A 21,841-nucleotide genomic window follows, 5' to 3' on the forward strand; every position below is an offset into this window, starting at 1 on the left:
ATGGAGCTGCCGAGCGTCTGCAGCCACCCATGCTGGTTCCTGCTCACGCTGCTCCTGGGGCTGCTCCTCTGGGCCAGGAGGAGACTCACTTGGGACCCCCGCAAGTGTCCCACCGACCTGACGGGCAAGACGGTGATTGTCACCGGAGCCAACAGTGGTGAGCAGGGACTGGTGGCAGGGGAGCGCATGGGCTGCGGGGGTCGGGGTGGGGCTGGGGGGGTGCAGGACCGTGGGGACAGGGAGATGCAGGACACGGGTGCAGGGCTGTGGGTCCTGCCTGGCCGTGGGACCCAGCCACCCTCCTTTCGTGCCGGAGCAGGTGGCAGCTCCCCGCTTCCCAGAGATGGAGAAGGGGCTGGGGGCACGTGTGTGGGTGACGGCATGATGGCACAGTGCTGTGGGGCAGCCCATGGGGAACACAGGTCCCCCTTCTCCAGCTGCCGAACCACAGCCCCTGTGTTGGTAGTGCAAATGGCTGCAGGAGTGGCCGGTGGCCAGTCCCTGGGTGTGCACAATGCGATCCCAGCGCCCAGTGCCCACAGCATGCTCACACTGGGTGCTTTCAGACGTCCTCTGCACTGTGCTGACTGCCGGCTGCTGCACTGCATGCTTGGGAGCCAGCTCTCGGCGAGCCGCCCTGGCCTGCCGGCATCCTCTGCCCAGTAACGGCTCTACCTCGCCGGGCTCTTGGCAGCCCCGTGCCCATAGCCCCGGCCCAGCCCCTGCGGCTGGACTCTGCCCCGGCTGGGTTAATGACTGACAGCCCAGGCCACTGTGCTGCCAGCCACCCTGGGCACCACACTGTGCTGGAGATGGAGCCGTGTGCCGGGTATGGGGTCGCTGCTTCCACACGCATCCCACTGCAAAGTGTGGGGTTGGGGCTGGCACAGCTGGGGGCAGTGGGACCCACGGGGCTGGGAGGTGCAGTGGGGACCATATGTCAGAGTTGGGGTGCCCCCTTGTTTCCCCAGGGACAGGGTGGCCCCACCTGTGCTGGGTGTCCACCCCTGGTATCTGTTGTTTCCTACCATGTGGGAACACCGATGTGGAGCGTTGCTGGCACGGTGCATCTGGTGGCCGTGACAGCCATCCTGCCTGTGTGGCCTGGATTGAGCCACTGACTGAGCTGCGGTGAGCTGCCACTGCCAGCTCCTTCCTGCACCCCATGGTGGTTGTCCTGCCTCGTCCCCACCCCCACACAGACACACTGCAATGCCAAGTGGGGGGCCTGGCCCGGGGGTACCTGCCCCACTCTGCCCCCACTGACACCCTCTGCTCCAGCACTGGGACACCCTGCATTTGGTGCTGAGCTCCCGCAGTGGCTGAGCTGCCTGGGACAAGGTCCCCCTCCATCGTCCTGCCCTGCTCCCAGGGCTGCCTGGACCCTGGGGACAGGGACACAGACCTCCAGGGACCCCTTGCTGTGGGGACCCAGTGGGAACCAGCCTGCGCCCACTCCATGTGCTGCAGGGATTGGCAAGTGTGTGGCCCTGGACCTGGCCCGCAGAAACGCCCGCACCATCCTGGCATGCCGGAGCCAGGAGCGGGGCCAGGCGGCAGTGGAGGAGATCCGGGCAGCCACTGGCAACCCCGCAGTGCTGCTGCGGCTGCTGGATACCAGCTCGCTGGCCTCCGTCCGTGCCTTTGCCCAAGCTGTGCTGCGGGAAGAGAAGCGGCTGGACGTGCTGGTGAACAACGCCGGCCTCACCGGTATGCACAGGGGTTGGGCTCAAGCATCTGCCGCTCCCATCCTCGCTCTGGTCAGGGTCCACCTCCCTGTCCTGCTATGGTGAGCGATGCCTGCCCGGTTCCTGGCCCCATGGCACCCCGTGCTCCCCTCTTCCAGGGCTGCCCTTTGCCATTACACCGGAGGGGCTGGAGCGGACCTTTGCTACCAACTACCTGGGTCCATTCCTCCTCACCAACCTGCTGCTGGGTAAGTGAGGGGGCTGACGGGGCTGGGGGGGTCCAGGGACCCCTAACCCACTCACCCTCTGCTCCGTGCAGACCTCCTGAAGGCATCGGCACCCGCCCGCATTGTCAACGTCTCATCCTTCCGGCACAGCGCGGGCACTGCCGATGGCCGCTACCTTACCGGGCAGGAGCAGCTCAGTGGCCTCGACGCTGCCTACAACAGCACCAAGCTGATGAACATCCTCTTCACTGCTGAGCTGGCGAGGCGCCTGCAGGGCACAGGTGGGGGGCCAGGCCGAGCTGTGCCGTGCCATACAGCGCCTTGCCATGCCATGCCTTGCCATGCCATGCCATGCCATGCTGAGCCACGCTGTGCCACGCCACGCCTGGCTGTTCTGGGCCAGGCATGGCCATACCATGCCATGCCGTACAGTGCTGTGCCATGCTGTGCTGAGCCATGCTGTGCCGTACCGTGCCGTGCCATGCTGTACCCTGCCGAGCCATGCTGTGCCACGCCATGTGGCTCCTGGGGAGGGCTGCACCCTGGTGCCATCTGCCCGTCCCAACCACCCTGTGCTGCTGTGCCATGGCACAGGGGCTGCACGATGGGGCTGAGGGGTATCGGCCCTGGTAGAAACTCCCCGGGACCACCCACATCCCCCATGGGTGGGAGAGCCCTGGCCAGGGGTGGCTGCATCCTCTGGGATGGCCCAGGACACGGAGCAGCCCCAACTCTGAGGCCAGGCTTGGGGCTGCTCCCAATGCTCCAGGTGGGATGGCAACAAGGGATTGGGGCCCTGGAGGCAGGGGCTGGGGCAGAAGCAGTGTCCTGCCTGTGCTGGGGTCCCCATGGCCCCCGACCCTGCCCCCCCAGTGCAGTGCTGATGGTGGGGCTCGGCAGGGGTGATTGCCAATGCCCTGAGCCCCGGCGTGGTGAGCACCAGCATCATGCGTCACTTCGGCTGGGCTGTCCGGATGCTCTTCATCCTCATTCGCCCCTTCATAAAGGTGAGTGGGGGCAGGCGGTGGGGCCCAATCCTGACCAGATTTCCCCCCCCCATTCCATGACGCCTGCGGTGGTGGGGTGGACAGGGAGCAGCCAGGCCCCCTCCTCACCCCTCTTTGCCCAGCAGTCGGCGGAGCAGGGGGCCATCAGCACAATTTACTGCGCTGTTTCGGAAGAGGTCTCAGGCATCACAGGCAAGTACTTCGACAGCGACTGTGGGCTGGTGCTGCCCTCCACGGCCGCCCGGGACGCCGGCCTCGCTCGCAAGCTCTGGGAGGAGTCAGAGCGGCTGACGGGGCTCACCGATGGCCCCCGGCACTGAGCCGGCAGTGGCTCTGCGTGGGGACATGGCAGCGGCCGTGCCACCTGGTGCTGCGAGCCACCACGCCGGGGTCCGGGGCCAGATGCAGCCAGGGGGATGCTGGGGTGGGTGCCATGCGGCTGGGAGGCAGCCAGTGCCAGGGCACGGGGAGCTGTGCCAGCCCCAGCAGTGCCCGTGCCCCGAAGCACAGCAGAAGGGGGATCACCCCGCATGCACCAGCCCCTGCAGCCCCTTCCCAAAAGGGAGAGCGGCCATGGGGCACAGCCATGCTGGGACAGTCACCATGCCAGGGCATAGATCATGCCACCGGCCACAATGTAACTCCTTTATTAAAAAGCCCTGTACAGCCAGTGCTGGCTACTCCCAGGTGATGTCCAGGTCCAGGCGCTGCTTCCGCACCGCCTGCAGGAAGCTGTCATAGTCCCGCCGGTGGATGTCCCGGCAGTGGGACAGGTCCAGGCGGTGCAGGCAGCCCTCCGAGGCCAGCAGCAGCCACACAGTCCGGCTGGACACCCAGCTCTCGGCCAGCGAGAGCTCCTGCAGCTCCAGCAGAGGCGGCCCTGGTGCTGCCAGCACCGTCTCGAACACCGAGTCCAGCGGGAAGGGGACGCTGAGCAGGCGGAGGGTCTGCAGGCGCGGGGCATGGCACAGCAGCGAGGCCAGCGTGGCACGTAGGGCCAGCCCGTGCTGGGCTGGGAAGGCGCCGGTGGTGCTGACCAGGGTCAGGGAGAAGCTCAGGAGATGGGGGAGTCCATGGGGCATCAGGTTGGTGTCCCAGTAGGGCGGCTCATCTGGGGTCTCCCCATCAGGGTTGGTGTCCGGCGGGGGGTGCAGCTCGGCACTGAATGCCTGCAGGCCGGGGCAGCTGGCGAGCAGGTCAGCCAGGGAGAGCTCGTCCTGGCAGCAGAAGCCGTGCAGGGCCAGGGTCTGCAGGCGGGGGCCCAGGCTCCGTGCCAGCGGCAGCACCTCCGCCAGTACCCGGCCCTGCCACCCGGTACAGCCCAGGGTCAGCCGGCACAGGTGGCCCCAGCCCAGCAGCTCCCAGCCACCCACCGGGCCGGGGTCATCCCCCAGCCACACGCTGACCTCCTCAGCCTGTGGACAGATGGCGTGGATAGTGGCCAGGGTGGGCTCTTCCACCTCCTCCACCCGCCGCAGGGGCAGGGTGAGCTGGGCCCCCCCTGGGACAGCCCCCCGCTGCCGTGCCAGCTCCTCCAGCGAGGGGAAGCCCTTGGCATCCCCAGTGCCATCCAGCTGCTGCTTGTGGAGGAGGTGGAGGGCGTCCGGCACAGCACTGTGGGCCAGGAACTCCAGGCGCGGCAGGGCCAGCAGCAGGAAGGCCAGCGCTGCCACCATGCTACTGTCCCCTGAAGGCTCCAGGCCATGGGCCAGCAGGACACGGAGGATGGGGCAGCAGAGGGTCTGCGCCAGCGGGTCGTAAGCCAGGTGCCGCAGGGCGCGTGGGGACACCTTCTTGCAGTGGGACACGTCCAGGTCTTGCAGGCGCCGGCAGCAGGAGCCCACGGCTGAGAGCACCTGGACGTTGGCCTGTGTCTCCGCCAGCCCCAGTCGGCTCAGCTGCGGCAGCTCCTCCACCAGGTCCACCAGCACGTCCGCTGACAGCCGGCTGCAGCCGTGCAGGTCCAGGGAGCTCAGGTTCTGCCGCCAGCACAGAGAGTCCCCTCAGCAGGGTGGGACGGAGGGGACACTGATGCCCCTCTGACCCCCCCTGCACCCACCCACGGAGGGTGGGCATCCCCTGCCGCCCTTACCCCAATCCCACAGAAGGTGAGCATCCCCGTTCCTGCTCGCCCAGCCCCACAGAGTTGGGCACCCCCAGCCTGCTGACCTTGCAGCGCAGGGTGACAAGCTGGCCGATGGCGTTGCTGACGAGGCTGGGGCAGGGGCGCAGGCTCAGCTCCCGCAGGTGAGGAAGCAGGAGCAGGTGCAGTGCTGCCCGCGTCAGGCGCCGGCTCTCGCCCAGCAGCCGGATCAGGTCCTGCACCAAGCTGCCGGCTGCGGGGGGAGGCCACCGTTACGGGGATCAGCAAGAGAGACCCGGCACTGCTTGCCCATCCTCCTCCTTGCCCGTGTGGAGGGGGTCCCCGGACCCCGTGTCTCACCCAGGTCATTAAAGGGGCCCATGATGAAGCGGAATTTGTACTCGTCCAGGTAATTGTCGCTGTAGTCCTTCACCCAGATGCTCTGCATGTGCTGGGCCAGGCTCTGCAGGCAGAGGCTGCCCAGAGCTGGCACCTCCTTCCTCCTGGGCATCTGGCTGCTGTGGGGGAAAGGGATGTTCGGGCACGGCGGGCTCCGGCCAGCCAGGTCGGAGCTGCCCATGGGCCCCAGCAAGCACTGCGGTTTGTCAGGACCTGAGTTTATTTTGGGCGCACTTTAACCATTTCTACAAAATCGGTTAATAAAGTCCTGCCTGGGTGTGTGCGGCCTCACCCAGCCCAGCTGCGCTGCATGGCCCACGGTGGGGCGTCTGCTCTGCCCAGGGCTTGTCTGGGGACAGCGAGCTGCATGACGCTGGTTTCAGTTTTCCTTGGCTTTGCGCGCTGGCACGGTGGTTTTCCCCAGCAGGAAATCCCACCGCACCCAGAGAGGACTAACCAGCACGGTTTGCTGTGGCATAGCACACCCTGAACCCGCCAGCAGAGCAGAGGAGGGAGCATGACAAACGAACCACCCCAGCAGCCCCTCACCAAGGGGTACATCCCAAACCTCACCACACCCTGGCAGGCAGGTCGGGCACTGAGGATGGGAGAGCACGGTGCTGGGAAAGGGGCCGATGCTGAGAAAATGGAGGGGGGGGACCCGGTGTTGATTGGGACTGGCAACACTTAGGTAATTGCACTGTGTCCCTGCAATTAGACGAGAAACGAGGGGCTGTATCTCGATGAGATGACTAAAGCATCAGCCAGACTAGCACCAAATCCCAGTTCCTGGATCCATAAACTCGGGAGACACCACAGCGCACCCAGCAGGCTGGGGAGAGGTTAACCGGGAGGGGGAGAGCTTTGGAAGTCACAGCAACTGGGGAAAGGCAAACATCAGCCCTGCCTGCAAGGGGGCCGGGAGGGACTGAGGGCACATCAGACCCGGGGACTTGGAAAAGACCCTCCTAGAAGCCGCCTCCAGGTGGACCATGGGTCAAAACGTGGCAGCCGGCACGGACGGACCATGGGCAAACTGGGCCCCTCCAGCCAGGGTGGATGTCCACGACGGGATAAGCAGTGCGGGCAGGGGGAGGGCGGGGGACGTGTCACACTGTCACTTTGGCAGAGCCCTGGACGCAGCCTCCCAGCTGGCAAACCAGGCCAGCTTCGTGGGCAGCGGGGGTGGGAAAGTGGCCACGCTGGTGGGTTCAAAGTGCTGTGACCCGCGGGACACAGGCTGTCACCGCAGAGATCGATACCAGGGCTGGCCGGCCGCCGCCAGCCCAATGCCCGTTACAGACGCCGGTGTGGCACTGCTCGGGGCACCGACACCCGAGGCCCCGCCACACCGCGGGGGTCGCCTCACCCCCCGGCCGCCCCCCTCCTTCCCCACCGCGCCGAGGACGGGGTGCCGCTCCCGACCCTGCGCTGCCCCAAGGACCGGGACTGGGCCCCGACCCACCGGGCCGGGATACCCCAGTCTCCATGGCAACGGGACCGGGCCGCTCCCGGGACCCCCACCCCCGTCTCGGCGGGTCCCGGGCCTAGCCCGCTGCCGGGCCGGGACCACTTACCGGCGGCTCCGCGTCCCGTCCCGTCCCGTTTCCTCTTCCTCCTTCTCCCGCCCGACCCGGCCCAGCCCCACCTCCCCGGCGGGCGGGACCCGGCCCCACCATTACAGGCGCCGGTGGCCCCCGCCCTGCCGCGCCCCATGCTGCCGGGAACAAGGCGCTCCCCCCGTTAGGCCGCCCCGCTCTCTGCGGTCCGGCCCGACCCAGTCCCCCGCTGCCGGGCAGAGCCGCTCCGCCGCCCCCCGCCGGCACTGGAGAACCTGTCCTGCCCCGCCGCCCTCCTGTCCCTTCTCTCCCTCCATAGCGTGCCCTCCCGTCCGCACCCGGTAGGCTTCATTCCCCTCAGTGCGCATGCGTGCTGCCGGGAGGCCCTTTCCGCCCTTCTGACCCCTGAAGTCTGCCCCTAGCCGTGCCTGACTCCAAGATCGGCTGGCGGCGCGGCCGGGTGGTACGGCGGCGAGGCGGGCAGCCCGACGGGGCCTAGTGGGGGCCTCGCTGGCGGGCGGGGGCCGCTGGTTTCCGAGAGCGGGATCCGGTGAGTGGCGCTGGGGAGCGGCTGAGCGGCAGGTACTGGGGGCGGCCTCGGCCGGGGGGGGTGGTGGAAGGGATTCCCCGCCCTTCCCCCAAGTGTGTGTTGGGGTGGGTGTCGTGGCGGTGCTGGGGTGAGGAGCGTCTCCCCCTCCATGGGAGTCTGTGTGAGGGGCGGTCGGGAAGGGGGGGGGGGGGGGGGCGCTTCTCCTCGCCGTGGGGTGTGTGGGTGTGTTTGGGGTGGGTGCTAGGGGGGGTGGGAGGCGTTCCCTTACGTGGTTTGGGGGCTTGGTGTTGGGGTGGGGGCGCTCCCCCCAGTGGAGCGGAGGTCGAAGGTCGATGCTGGGGGATCCCAACCCCCGTGGGGTGTCTGTCGGGGGTGGGGGGGGGCAGTGCTGGGGGGCCCCAACCTCCGTGGGGTGTTTATTGAGAGGTCGGCGCTGTGTGGAAGCGGTTGGAGGTACGGAGCAGGGGTCGGTGCAGGCTCTTGCTCCCTCCGTGGGGTAGCTCAAGGCTCCCCATTTGCTGCCCCCACCACCACTGCAGAGGTAGGGAGCAGCACTGGTGGGAGTGCGTGTATGAGGAGGGGGAACGTCCGTCCTGGTGGGCCCTGAGCCCCCCACCTCGGGGTCCCTGAGCCCCCACCTCGAGGTCCCTGCTGCCAGCACTGTTCTCGCGCAGGCGGTGCGGGGCTCTCAGTGGTGCTGCCTGTGCCCTCGCTGCCCCTTGCAGCAGAGCTGCAAACAGAATTCTGCGTTCCCCTCTTCTGCTCCGGAGCCCCCACCCCGGGCCCCTCGGCAGGTTGCAGCACAGGTGGGGAAGGCTGGGCAGTCATTTGTTGTGGCAAAAGCATCTATGGCCACGACAGCATTGCCCAGCTCTGGGGGGCTTGGTTGTTTGGCAGAAGGAAACTTTTGCTGGTAACAACAGTGGTCACCTCGAGACCAGTGACTAAGCGCGTGAGCCCTCTGTAGAAACGAAGATTCTGTTTTATGTGGATAATTTGATCAGCAAATGTAAAGACAGATGAGAGCAGATCCAAGAGGCCAGTGTGCCTCGAGGAACATTACAGAAGCAGAACTGTCTGTATTGAGAGACACATTAAACTTTTTTTTTTTTTAAAAGAAGTGTTGTCTTTAAGTTTAATCAGCTGCTGTCTGCAGCTACAGGTTTTGGGGTTTGTTTACAGTGTAATTCACCTTTTTCCTCAGTGTGGTGCTGGAAACCTTCAGTCCATCTGAGAGATGGTGACTGGCTTTCTTGCATGGGGTGTGGCAGAACAGTTTCATGACAGACTCCTATGGGATGAGGGAATTTGCACTGTAGGAAAAAAAGAACGCGGTTGCTCTGCCTGTGGTAACTCTTTTGCTAGTACAGTAAAGACAGAACTTGTTTTGCAGTCATAACCATTAACGTTAACTTAAATGTTTGCTGAGCTGTAGCTTCTTATGTGTGAAACACGAGAAAATCTTGCTTCCAAGCAGACTGTGGTTTCCAACCCTTCCTGGTAGTGCGTACCGCTTGCAGAGCTGTTCTGACCTGTGAAGGTTTCCGTGCTGGGGAATGGGAAATTCGTACAGATAACCTACATCTTCCCCATCCAGGTGAAATTTTGGTTCTAAATTAAAGGTTGGGCCAAAACGTTATTAGAAATGAAGATAAGATTTAAGAAATAGCATTTAGGAAGGACCGTAAGTGGCACAAGCTTTAGGGGTCAGCTATTGGATTGGGAAATTTTGGATTTGGAGGAGGAACAGGAACGACTCAGCCTTTGGATAATTGATAAGTGGGCTAATTTGCCTGTGTGTATTATGGCTTTTTAGTGGCGAAGAAGAAAAGCAGAATTGTTATGGCCAAGTATTTTCTTTCATATGGTCTAGTAAAGATACAGTATAGCTGTTCTAGCTAAGAATTCTGCCTGTTGGGTGCATAAGAGTACAAACTGGAGCCCTCATTAGTCAGCAGAATATTTGAATAATTGACTGATCAAATTAAGACTGGGCCACATACCTCAGTTTGTAGTCCATGAGGTTGTAGGATGCGTGTTAAAAGCTGTGTGTCTGCTCATGTATAACACTGGTAGTTAGCATTGCTGTGTTTAATCAGCATCTTGAATTTTTCTGATTTTTCTGAAATTAATTTTCTCCTCTGCAATGCGAGGGACACAAGCCCCATGTTTGAACTGTGTCATGGAGTGTCCCTTGTGCTCGGCCTAATTGTACCATGGCTACAGTGGTGCTGCCTCACTCTGCGCCGCTGGTGCTGCCACGGTGTCACCCCACATCTGTGGTGGCCTTGTGCTGGGGCAGTGGAAGAGCCAGTCCCATGCCCCAGCAGTGCAGAGAGGTGAATATGTAAAAGGAGAGAGACACGTGTCTTTGTTCCAGGGGTAAAGCAGTGCTCCGGGGGAGGGGTGAACCCTCAGAGATGAGACTGGCCCTGGCACTGCTGTGTTCCCCTTCCAGAGACACCACCATAATCCCTCTTTCCCACTCACCAGCGCTGCTGTCTCCTCCCCCAGCCTCTCCCAGAGGAGTTTCCCAAAACATTTGCCAGGTGTGGGTGAGCTGAGGGCCTGCACCGGGCTTTCACTGTTAAATGGGTCTTTTACTGCGTCGAGGCAGTAAGTTTTGGGTGAGAGTGAAAAACACTGATGATGCGCTGCTGTTCTGTTGCAGCTGAGCTGTCTAGGGGTTGTCTTCCCCGGACACCCGACGGCTCTGCCAGATGAGAGCTTCTATGGATGCTAAACCTCTTCTCGATAAATAAAGTCTTTCTTTGTGGCTTTGCTGACAGTACAGTATTTCAGTAAATCATGGCTGGTTTCACAGACAAGATAAGCTCCTGCAGCGTGCATCAATGAAATCTCTCCATCCGTAGACTTGTTGCATTCTGCAGCGTTGCAGAGATGAGCTCAAAACTCAGCACAGTGCTTTTTGTTTTTCAGTTTTGTTAACAAAAACTCCCAGTCCATTCATGTTTGGCACGAGAGGTTCCCTGAGCATGCCTGGTGGAGCTCTCTGACATTAGCCGTTGACTTCACCAGGAAGGGCTGGTCTTTAAATAGGATGTGGGTGTTATGTTTGGGTTTTTTTTAAGATCCTGTCAAGGTCTTTCCAGGTGACCTTGGACCAATTTCTTCTTTCCTTTTCTTTCTCCCTCAGTTCCCAAACATGAAGCTGAGACAGCGACTGTGACCTACTTCACAGACGCTCAGGAGGGTGCCTTGCTAAATCAAATGCAAGGCACTTTTAAGTTCCTTTGAAATGTTTGAGGGGGAGCAGTGGCAATTTTTATTTGTTACTTTTAAAAAAAGGGAGGCTTCAGGAGCTGCAGCACTGGAAGCTGAGGCGTTCCTTTAGGTGGTTGTGTTGTACTAATGCACCATAAAGCCCCAAATCTCAAGTAGGGCTTGCGGAAGCTGAATTTTGAGGGAGGTTTGCACCTATTCCTAATGAGTTTGCAAGTCTATCTTGTTTGTTTGAAAAATACTTAAAGAATGCAAACAGTAAGGAACAAAACAGACCATAAACATGCAGGGACTGTTGTAGCTGGGCACGCTGCTTTTCAGCTCAGTCTTCCTCTTGGCACACTGAGGAGTGTTTTTCTGCTGGGTTTTTGATTGATTGTTTTTTATGGCTTGTAAAATGACTTGCAGACCCAGATAACGCCACCACAGGGTGGTGAGAGGTGGCATCGTGCCTCACTGTGGGTGCCCTCAGTTACCTGCTCTCTGAAGGAAAGGGGGTGTGCTGGCCAGTGATTCCATAATGAGTGGAGAAGTTTGTTAAGGATGATAATCGCTCAGAAAAAAAAAAAAAGCAAAGGCAGTTGTATAAAAGCTCAAATGCACTAGATGGTTTTCCAGCAGTTGATCAAAGTCTCGCAAGGAATAAACAGTTTTGGTTGCTCTAAACCTTTGAGCAATAAAGCAGAGCAGGCACACGTTTAAATCAGCTTTTCTTGGTATAATTAAACCCAGTGAAGGCTAAATGACATAGACATGCTGATGGCTGGGACTCGATGGCTATGGAAGGGTGCTCAGCTGTGAAATAATGAATGAATAGTTTTGATGGAGATAAGCTAAAATCAACTGACCTCCTCCTGCTACCAGGGAGCCGGGGCTGGTCCGCAGCATCCTTTGCTTTTTGGTCCGTTGCTGTGGTTACCATCTCCTGGCGCTGCTGCTGGTGTATCGATTGCAATCCTGAGAGTTTCGGTTTGAGCTAAAAGGCAAATCATTACATTTATGGTGTAAGAAACATCAACCAGAGTGTGCTCCCCCGTGTCCTTGAGCGGTGGCTGCCTGGCTTGGCTGCGGTGCTGCTGCGGATGAAGCTGTGCAGTGGTGCAGCTGTGTAGGGCGCAGGCTCGCAGCGCCCGCCCGCCGGGTCCTAGTGCCTTGGATCGATTCTGCCTCGGAAATTGGGGTGGGTGCCCTGCGGTGAGCACAGCGCTGGGCTTGATCGATGGCTGTGTGTGTCGTCCCCTTCCACCCCCCCCCGCCTCCAGCAGCCTGGGCACACATGGGGCTGGGGTTTGATAGCGTTGCAGTAGACACACAGTTCTGACAGCTTGTTTTTACATAGGCAAGGGGTCCTGAAAAACCTTCTCCTGGTGCCTGGGTGGCAGTGTGGCCTTCATCGGGTGAGCTGCTGTCTTGGTCCGGGTGCTGTGCCAAGCACTGGGGTGTCGGGGCACGAGTCTTGGGTGTTTTCTGCTTTCTCTTCAAAGGTGTTGCCTATCCCTGCAAGCCCTGTCTCTTATCGTCATGGCAGTCATGGTTCAAACACCAGAACACATTGGTTTATGCTGTTTACAAGTGACACAGTGCTTTATTTTAGGCGGTGAATGCACCTAACAGAGGGAGGGTTGCGTGGCTGATCAAGCATCTGCATCATTACTGTGGTCCGCAGCAGCCCAAGCTGCGGACGAGAACCTTCCTGCGCCGTAGGTGTATGGGGACAGGACGAGTGGTGCTCCAAAAAGATCACGGTCTAAATATAAAATGGGACACATTGGGATACAGGCACATGGAAAGCACAGAGAATGTGTGGTGGGCTTCAGTCTCACTATAACAGGACAGTTTCTGTCATTCATTACTGGATGTCATTGCAAAGGAGAACTTTAAGGTTTTTAATGGCTTAGCAGATTTTTTTCTGTATTATTGGCCTCATATAAGTGGCTCTTGGGAGACAGAAATAAGATTGTACTTCAACTAGCAGTGCTGGGACAGGAGCTGGAGTTGAGATTTGCTCTGGCTTTAGCACCAACTACGGGGCTAAAATTGGCCTCTCATATACCTGCCCGTCATGCTGAACAGTGTTGACTTTCATAACTGAGAACAAACTTCAAAGAGGAGGGAGCTGGTACAGGTATAACTGGGCAGATAGAGCTGTCCTTGCAATATTTCCAGTTCTCAGCAAGAACAGAAAAGAACTCAGGCTGACTTTCAGGTCACCTGAGGGGAGTATGCATAGTTTAGAGTTTAATTTAAAAAGTCTTAAACTCAGCAAACTCGATCTGGATTTATATTGCCACAATAAAGACAGAACCCTGAAGTGCCGTTTTTAGGATTTCTTTTCTGAACACAAGTTTGCTGGAAAACTAAGCTGCTTATAAATCAAAAAGAAGCTTTACTGAAGCACTTTCATGGGGAAATGTGTGTGTATGTATAAAATATATATATAAAAATACAATAAGATGGAATTTTGCTCTTCCTGAATAAATAGTGGGGAGTTTTCTGAAGGTTTTTAAACTTCCTGCCTAGTTAAACTGAATAAGCTGTTAGTGTTCAAGCTCAGCTTATGGACTATTTCTTATCCCAGATTTCAGCAAAAAGTCTGAACATCCTTGGGCCTTTTAATGATAATTTATCTGTAATGATGATTATTACATCAAGAGCTTGGGCAGCTACCAGACAATCATTATGGATCCTAACAAAGCTATGGCTGCGAACAGTGTGCAGGATGGCCTGTGTCCCTGGGGAGCAAGGGTGGTGTGGCACTGGCACCTCACCCATAAAGTGTGATGTGTGGAGATCCATGTTTGCTGCTTTTTTTTTTTTGCAGGTGAATGAAGATTGTCCCAAACTTGGGCAAGAACGATCTTGGTGTGTGAATTATGCCCCAAGCTGATCTAGTTCAGTCTCCCATGCGAATACACGTCTCCTGAGATCATCCGAATTAGATTTGTGAACAAATACACGGGCAGCTTTTACGGTATGTGTTATTGCCTAATAAATGCCTAAATGCCTGAGAAGGGGCTGTGCCGCAGTCGTTGAGGAGCGCCCTGGGGTTATTGCTGACTGCACTGGTCCCTTCCCTGGTGTGCTGGTCCCTGCTGAATGCACTGCCTTTGCCTCTCCTTGCTCTTGAGTCTTTTCTTTTCATCACCAAGACCTGCTTGAATCGTCCCTGCTTGGGATGCAGTGCCCTTTTATAACAAGAATTTTTCTTGTCGGTACTCTAAAAGGTGAGGTTGGATCTGGAGACCGGTAACTTGCTTGTCCAGTAGCTGATGTTGCTTGGGAATAAACTACACCAGGGGTCTATCAGAGGCTTGGGGTTTATCACATTCAGTTGGGGATCAGGCAGTAAGAGGGGAGACCGTAGCCTTTATTAAGGCTGCCATTTCCGATGCTTTGTTAAACTAAATTTATTAAAGGATGTTAGAACAGTAAATTTATGTCAAAGCTTTAACATGAATCAGAAAATTTGGTATGTTTTTGTGGAAAAGGGTGATGCTGTAGTTTCTGGTAGCTGTGGCAGCCTCTGGAAGTGCCAGGAAGATTTATTCATCTTAGTTATTTTGTTTGATTGAAACAGCAATCGATCAAGAAAGGACAGTGTCTGAGTTTGGGGAAAAAAAAAAATAAATTGTTTTCCTCTTTATAGAGCAAGCTTTGGGCCAAAGTCTACTGGCTCTACAGAGGCTGCAGCAGGCAACAGCTAGCTTCATCTTACAGATATTTTTCTTGCTTGCACTGATTGCTTAAGACTGTTTCAACGTGCTTTAATTTCAGAAAGCTTTACATATCCTCATGTAATGCAATTTCATTTAACTAATAAAACAACTGTCTAAACTTGGCTTCTTGTTTTTCTGTCAAGTTTTAATTTTCATCCAAAGTTCACATATTAAATGAGAAATGAAAACAGAAAATGGTGAATGCTGCTATGTAACTTTGTTACGTTAAGAAATGGTATCTCCTTGAAGGTGTCACTGTTGTATCCTCCTGGTTGGCAAAACAGTGGTTTTAATGTTCAGCCTACATCTATTCACAAACTCATTTTCAAAGGCTCTTGCTTTTTTTTGTTTATGTATATTTCAGTATGGGTTTAGGAAATCTCAATGCAGAGGGTTGGAGTTGGACATTTTATGTCCTCGTTGTGGTCTGTGGCTGTAAAGACCCTCCAATGCAGCCAAGCAGCCTCTGCACATCCCCCACCTGCTGACCACAGCGTTCCAGTGGCGAGGGTGGAAGGAGGAGGGTGGGTAGGCACTGTGCCTTTTGGCAGACGACAGACCCGCTGGTAGAGTTGGGAAAAGCCAGGGCTCTGGGCTCGGAGACCTGTCCTCCATCATTATGGGGGTATGTATGAGAAGCTGGGGTCCCCAGGTGGGAGGGAGCGCAGAGCCCTCGAGTGCTGCGGGAACGGTGGTCCCCCGCTGGGCTGGGCTCCTGGCAAGCCTGCTCCAGCAGCACGCATTGGCTCCGGTGTGGTGCTCCCAGCTGGGTGACATTGGCAGCAGGAGGGGAGGGCGGCAGCAGTTGCTCCCCTGGGGCTCGGGGCGCTTGGTGGGGTGCTGAAATTGGGCATCTCTCAAGGGCAGGTGTCTTTGCGGGGCAGAGGTGCTTCATCGGCACATGGTGCAGGTGGCTTCGCTCTCATTCTTGACCTATTTCAGCAGCTGTAGGGTTTGTGTGCTCCGTGGGAAGCTTTTGGGAGACTCTGGTGGAATGACAATGGCAGTCACTACTGGCTGCCGTAGTTCCAGTCCTTCTGTAGCATTGCGTGTTTTAAGAGGCTTTTTTGAAAATGAAGGCAGGTTCCAGCCTTGGCGTTGTAGTCATAAGGGGAGAGTGTGTTTTGGTGGCTGTGAGCCTGCCCATGCTACAGCAAGTAGCTTGAATGTTCTCTAATATTTTAATTTAGCTTTCAGTGACCTGAAATTGAGGCTTCTTCCCCTTTCTTTGTTGGCAGCTTTTGTATAGACTTCAGAGGCTTAAAATTGCCACTAACTCAGTGTCCTTCTTGGGGTTAATCAGAGCCTTGTTTTAAATGTAAAATGTTTTCAAGTTTTGCATAACTGTTTTTAGCTTTCCAATGAAGTTGTAACAAGTCCCTAATTGGATATTAGAAATTCAGTATGCATTCTTACTGGAAGTGTCTTCATTGCATACTCCTTCACGTTGCTTCATTCACCCAGGTTTGATTTCCATCACTGCTGCGTTTGTGGGTGACGCTGTGGGGAAATTGGGCAATTTGCTGTAAGTTCGTTCATTGATGCCGGCGATGGGAGCTCAGGCAGGTCCGTGGTGCCCCACCACCTGCCAGTTGGTTGTCAGTCATTGGGGTACTGGCTACTGAGCTGACTGGTGGAGCGGAATCTGGAGGGATGCTTCAGGAGGAAAAATTGTGTGTGCGTGTGGGGAAAAATTCCCTTGCGCTTCAGGTTTAATTGTGGAAAACTCTAGGATTGGGGGAGAGGGAGAAATTAGCATATGTAATTTTCTTTTTAAATGAAAAAACCACTCTTCTATGTACAAGCTGGTCTCACGGGGAGGAAAAGTCTTCCTGATATTTACTAGTATTTTGCTTGTTTCAGAATATATCCTGTTATTCCTAGGGCACTGTGGGAAGAACAGTGGTAAGTTTCCGTCCCTTGAGAGGCAGAAGTGTCCCATGACACCCGTTCCCAGGCTGCTGCAGGACTGTTCACCCTTCGGTGCTTTCTAAACTCCCTGTGAAATTCTGTGGTCATTTCCCAGTTTACTTTGTACTTGCACAACGGGTGTCTTTAACTTGATTTCCCCGCTTGTCGTTCCAGCCTCTCCTTCGAGTGTAAACACCGCTGTCGCTCTGCTGGGGTTAGCACCCTTCAAATATTTGTGCAAGATGGCCGTGCCCTCTCTTTAGCCAAGGGCTGCGTCCACAGTTCTCATACGTCTCCTGCTGCAGCCAGCTGTTCCTCTGGCTCTGTCCCAGCCTCGAAGGCCCAGAGGTCACACAGGAAAACAGAAAAAACTGATATTTAGAATCCAGATTTCCTGAGTCTGTTCTGCGCCTTGATCACAAGAACCTTTTTCCTCTTGTATTAAACTAAATGTGTGAAAGCCCGAACCAGCCCTTCCCTGGGGCTCCTCCCATCCCTGAACACCATTAACGGGTTTTTCTTGATTCCGGGGGCACAGCTCCGAGTTACCCTAAGATCATCTGATCCCACGTGCCTGCCGACCTGCTGAGCCCTGTGGTGGGCAGCCCATGTCTTGCAGGACCATAGTTGCTTCCACATACTCCAGCAGCCCTGCCAGCCTCCCTCTTGCCCAGCAAAGAGTTCGCTGCCCCCCTACAGCCCTGGCTGAGCAGAAGGGACGGTTTGCTGCGGGGCAGCTCATTTGCAGACCTCTTGAGCTCATTTGCTGCTGTTGCTCTGGCGCAGACAAGTGGCAACCTCTGCTCCTGAGCCAGGACTGGAGCTGAGCTGTGTGTGGGGCTCTGGAAATCTGGCTCATGCCTGACCACAGTCTTCCGGAGACTTGGAGGTGTGCTGCTGCATCTCCGTGTCTGAGGGAAGTGCTCAGGGCTTGCCTGGTTCTGCAGAGATGCAGCCTGTAGATAGCTCCCTCATCAGTAAAATTCAGTGGACCTTGGCTAAAAAGGGAAAAAAAAAAACCCAACACAATAAATTGAGCAGATGTAGTTTGTGCTGGAGAAGAGCACGGTGCGGTGTCTGTTTTGGGTCAGAGAGAAAGTCCATCTCGGCCAGGAGCCCATCTGAACAGTGGCCAGTAGTGGCTGCAGAGGAGAAGAATATTAGAAAAAGGTGAAATATGGTGCTTTCCTCCAATGTAACGTCCCAGATTCTTGCAGTGAGTTGCTGAAGACTTCCGAAGCTGGAGGTGATACTTGCACCTCTGGTTAAAAGCACTGAATTTTCTGAAAGGGAAAAATTTGGGTTTAATATTTGTTAGAGAGGAACCAAGAGAGTCCTGTCTTGTGACCATGAGCGGAGTGGGGAGCCCTAACGCGTGCACAGTCCTTGTAGAGGAATGAGGGAAAGTTGACAGATTTTTAGTCTGGGGATTTCTTTGTCCCACAACTGTTGGATTTGTCTGCAATGTGAATGGGTGACCCCCCCTCTGTGTTCCAAAACCATCTTCACTGCCACAGTGGTGCCTTCCACCCCTCCTTTTTGTTTATGGATCAGTGCAGGGGGAGAACGGTGATCCTCCTCCCAAAGTGGTCGGCTTTGTTCGTATTACGGTTGGTAGAGAAAGACAGAGTGACCCGATCTGGGACGAACGGCCTGTTTCTGATCAGACAACACATCACGGTCTGGTATTTCCAGTTCTCTTTGGTGTTGCTTTGCATTCCTCTGTTCTGGTAATCGCTGTGGTTTGGGCTGTCCTTCTCTGAACTGGAGGGTTTTGTGAAGAGCTTTGGGAACCTTCACCTGATAGGTTGCACAGATGCAAAATGTATTTGTAGCGCGTGGGAAGGCTGAGAGAGGCTGGAGATTGGGTTCCTCCTGCTGCGCTGGCTCAGCTGCGTGGGCGCAGGGCTAGCTGAGGTGATGCTAGTCTCACTTTTTCATAATTTCATTGTGTTTGACTAGTTTTGGTTGTGTTTGATGAGGGATTTGTTCAAATAATGCAGGTTTTGGCATCTGATGTCTTTGATCTCTCCTGGAGCTGACAGAGTTGAGGGGAATGGGAAGATACTCTTGCCTTTTTGTAACTCTTGGGAACTTTTGGGTTGGATTTCTGCACATGTAACCATTTCTTTTAAAACAGCATAGAGAAGGGGAAAATTACTTTGGCTCAGACATTCATATCTCTGCAGAAGACTGCTTAGGAAGTGATGGACAGGTTTTAACTTTCCCTTTGTGCTGGCTGTCTGGAGTAACGTGGAGTAGGTTTGTTGACTGTGGTGTGCTTACCTAATGGAAAATTTAACCTGTGCTTCGCATGAGAAATGTAATTGTCCTTTGAGAAAAACCCTGTAGCTTTTCAAAGTGGTCTCCTGGAGCTGCTGGAGCAGTGGCAGGGTTTTCCTGTCCGGTGGGGAGTGCCTCTCCAGGTTTGCCCAGCAGGTGCAGTTATTTGTTTCTTTGCTTCACCCTGGGCAGTTTGTAGCTCCGGTGATGAGCGAGTGTCTGGGGGTTGCTGTGGTTGAGATCTTGGTTGTTCCTGGGATAAAGGCCTGGTTTCTAGCTAAGTTTTTTGTTGTTCGTCCCCGTTTTATGTTCATTCTCTTGAATGCAATTGCTGTATCCTTGAAGGCCACCTAGTTCTTTCCGGGAGATGTCTGGTCTTCCTCTATCTGAATGTGCCCCCCCGCCGTTCAGTGCCATGCTCTGCTTTTTTGGTGTATATCCCTGGTTTTCAAACTTTTCTCCCAGATTTACAGTTCCAAAGCAAAATTTCAGCACAGGTACAGGCATTAAGACAGCTGATGTGAACTTGCGTTTCTTGTTTGCCTTTCATAGAATACTTAGGAGTCATCTGCAGGTGTGTGGGAGATAATGAACAAGACCATCCCGTGGTCCCTTAATAATTTGAAAAATTCAGTCCCCATATTGACCTGGCAAGAAGTTCCGAAACAGGTTCCTCTTCACCCTTTTAAAAACTTCCTGATGAAGTTGTTTTTTGAAGATAGTTTATTGCCTTCTTTATGGTTGCTGCAATCAGTTGCTAAAATAGGATGTAAGCAGTTATAAAACTCAGGGTGTGACCCCTGTTTTGGTGACGGCCGTGTGCATTGGTGTCCCAGTGGGGGATGGCTGGGCACAGGGTCCCGGTGGGTGCTAGTGTCTTGTAGCCACGTAGGAAGCCGCAGCAGGAGGTGGCTGGGCATGGTGGCTTGCCAGAGCCCCTCCGTTAGCCCTGCTTGCCATTTCACAGGCAGCAATTAACTCGGCAGACAGCTCTGAGAAGAGGGCCTGATGGCTTTAATTAGGCATCTATTCAGATCAAGCAGGGAAAGAACAATTATTGATTTTAAAAAATGCCCCACGATTAACCGTTTGGTCTCCGTGCCTCCCATCTGCCTGTGCTGCGGTTGCCTGCACACCTTTACCCAGCGCTGCCGGGGTGCCGTAGGCGGCCGTGGGGTGTTGGGGAGAGAACGGGCATCACGGCCTTGTTTTTCCTCAAACTTTGCTGTGGGGAGGGATACGGTGCCAGGGGAGACAGGAGAAGCAAGGTGTGGCTGATGGGGGCAAACCTGGGCGCTAGGCAAGGGGGGTGGCAGAGAGCGTGGCAGGCACGTCGAGAGCTGCGGTGGCGGTGTCCAGGGGTCTCTTGGTTGGATCCTGGCAGGAAGAAATGAAGGTGACCCCTGCCCAGCACCCAGCAGTGGGTGCTGCCTGCGCCGCAGGATGATGAGCAGGAGGAGGTTTTGTCTTCCTTGGTGTCCTGGCAAGCGGTGGCCGTGCCGGGGCCTTACGGTGGCTGAGCCGAAGCCGGTTGCCTTTCCTCCTGCGGCTCCATTAGGAGCCGGGTAGCGTTAGGACCCAGCGAGCTGGCAGCGCCGGTGACAAGTCTGGAGCAGCACTAGCGCAGAGTAGTCTCCATCAGCCGGGCTGGATTTTTGTATATCCCTGTATTAAAGAATCCTCTGCCAGAAAAGGGCTTTTTCCCCTCTCTGTGTGACCCAGCAGAGCCTCGCCGGGGGGACGCAGGGATGGTTAGATCGGCTGAAACGTGAAAAACCTCTCCTGTATTACTGCTGGCCATGAACTGAGACCATTATCTAAAAATAATAAATCTTTAAAATAAAGAGAAAAGCCAGCGGCAGCATGGCCCAGAGCAAGAGACACACATACAGCCGGGTAAGTTGGGGGGAGGGAAACTTATTTACAAACTCCTGGCTATGCTGTTAGATAATATTGTAATGTATCTTAATGCTATCTGTTGCAATGAAAAATGTATCTATTTTTATACTGAAATCTAGATTGTTTCCTATGCTTTCATATTTCTGGAATTTGATATCTTCATCACCAACAATATCTGTTATGATATACGGTGGGTGGATAAATAGTCTGAATTATATTAGCGGACGTATCCTTTTGATTTAAGTTAGTCTGTCTTTGCTGTTAATTATCACTGATAATGCAATGAGGTGTCAGCTGAGCCTCCGGTGATGACAGAATCTTTCTAGGGCTTTTCAGCACAAAGATTCGGGGTTGTTTTCCTTTCTGCATCATGTTTTTCCTTCCTCTTTGCTTATTTTCCAGGTTGCATGGTGAGATACTGAGCTTCCGAGTGCCTGAAAATCATTTCCAGGTTTTACCATATTGCAGTTAACCCTGGGCTGTGCGGTGGGCAGCAGAACCGGAGCTGGGCACCGGCCCTACAGCGAGGCCTTTCTTTGGAGTTTCTTTCTTTGTCATTTTGTTCTTTCTTGCTGGCGTGGTGACATTGTGTGCCAGACACTCGCTGTTTTGGGGTCCGGGCAGCGTGGTTTCGGCATCTCTGTTACTTGGTGCTTGCCAACTTGGCAGAGTGCTTTGTAACTCCAGGGCTGGTTGCAGGGGTGGGAGGGCTGCGCTTTGGCAGAGCTGGGGAGGGCAGACCCCTTCCCACTGTCCCCCTTACACCAGGTCCGTGTCCAGCCCGGGGGCTGGACAAAAAAAACCCTGTGGAGGAGCGTGACCTGCGACTGCTCTGCCTGCCTGGGCAAGGGCGTTGTGCGAGAGCACCGAGCCCATCACCGCCCGTCGCCGGTGGGGCGTGCGTGTGTGATTTGGTCTCTGGCAGAAATGATTTGCTTGCGTAGTCACAGGCTGCTGAGCGGAGCAGCTGCCATTCAGAAAAAGGCTCGGGGCTGCCGGCGATAACATGCGGCTGGAAAGTTGCTTTACCCACCCTGTGCAGGGTCAAAGTGTGTTTCCGTGTGGGGATGCGGCTGCGGAGCGCTCCCCTGGGCCGGGAAATGATGGCTGCAGGTGTACGAAGGCAGACTGCTTTAGCTTCCAGGGCTCTGTGTCTGCTAAATGTTGCTGTTTTCAGTTGGGGGGGAGTGCGTTGAAGGGAGGTGAAATTTCAAACTGACTCTTGACAGTTCTGTCCTGATAACTGCATTGAATTTCGGTCAGGCAGGACAGCAGC

At 55.5% G+C, this 21,841-nt stretch overlaps 2 protein-coding genes across 2 annotated transcripts in view; both read left to right on the plus strand.

Moving 5' to 3' along the window:
- On the plus strand, positions 1 to 3,242 carry LOC309671779 (retinol dehydrogenase 12-like; the record flags this gene model as incomplete). The annotated part of the gene is made up of 6 exons (XM_082483075.1): positions 1 to 157; positions 1,471 to 1,710; positions 1,847 to 1,936; positions 2,008 to 2,196; positions 2,816 to 2,922; positions 3,048 to 3,242. 6 exons carry the CDS (start codon positions 1 to 3, stop codon positions 3,240 to 3,242), a joined length of 978 nt encoding a protein of 325 aa, XP_082339201.1.
- Positions 3,243 to 7,470: 4,228 nt separating this feature from the next.
- DCTN1 (dynactin subunit 1) overlaps positions 7,471 to 21,841 on the plus strand; it is an 87,272-nt gene continuing 72,901 nt past the window's right edge. Inside the window, exons 1-2 of the mRNA XM_082482151.1 lie at positions 7,471 to 7,545; positions 13,578 to 13,727. The gene's annotated coding sequence lies outside the window, so the exon portion shown is untranslated. The remainder of the gene's footprint in view (positions 7,546 to 13,577; positions 13,728 to 21,841) is intronic.

The sequence above is a fragment of the Vanellus vanellus genome (assembly GCF_965231255.1).
Source record: "Vanellus vanellus genome assembly, chromosome: 4".
Taxonomy (NCBI): Eukaryota; Metazoa; Chordata; class Aves; order Charadriiformes; family Charadriidae; genus Vanellus; species Vanellus vanellus.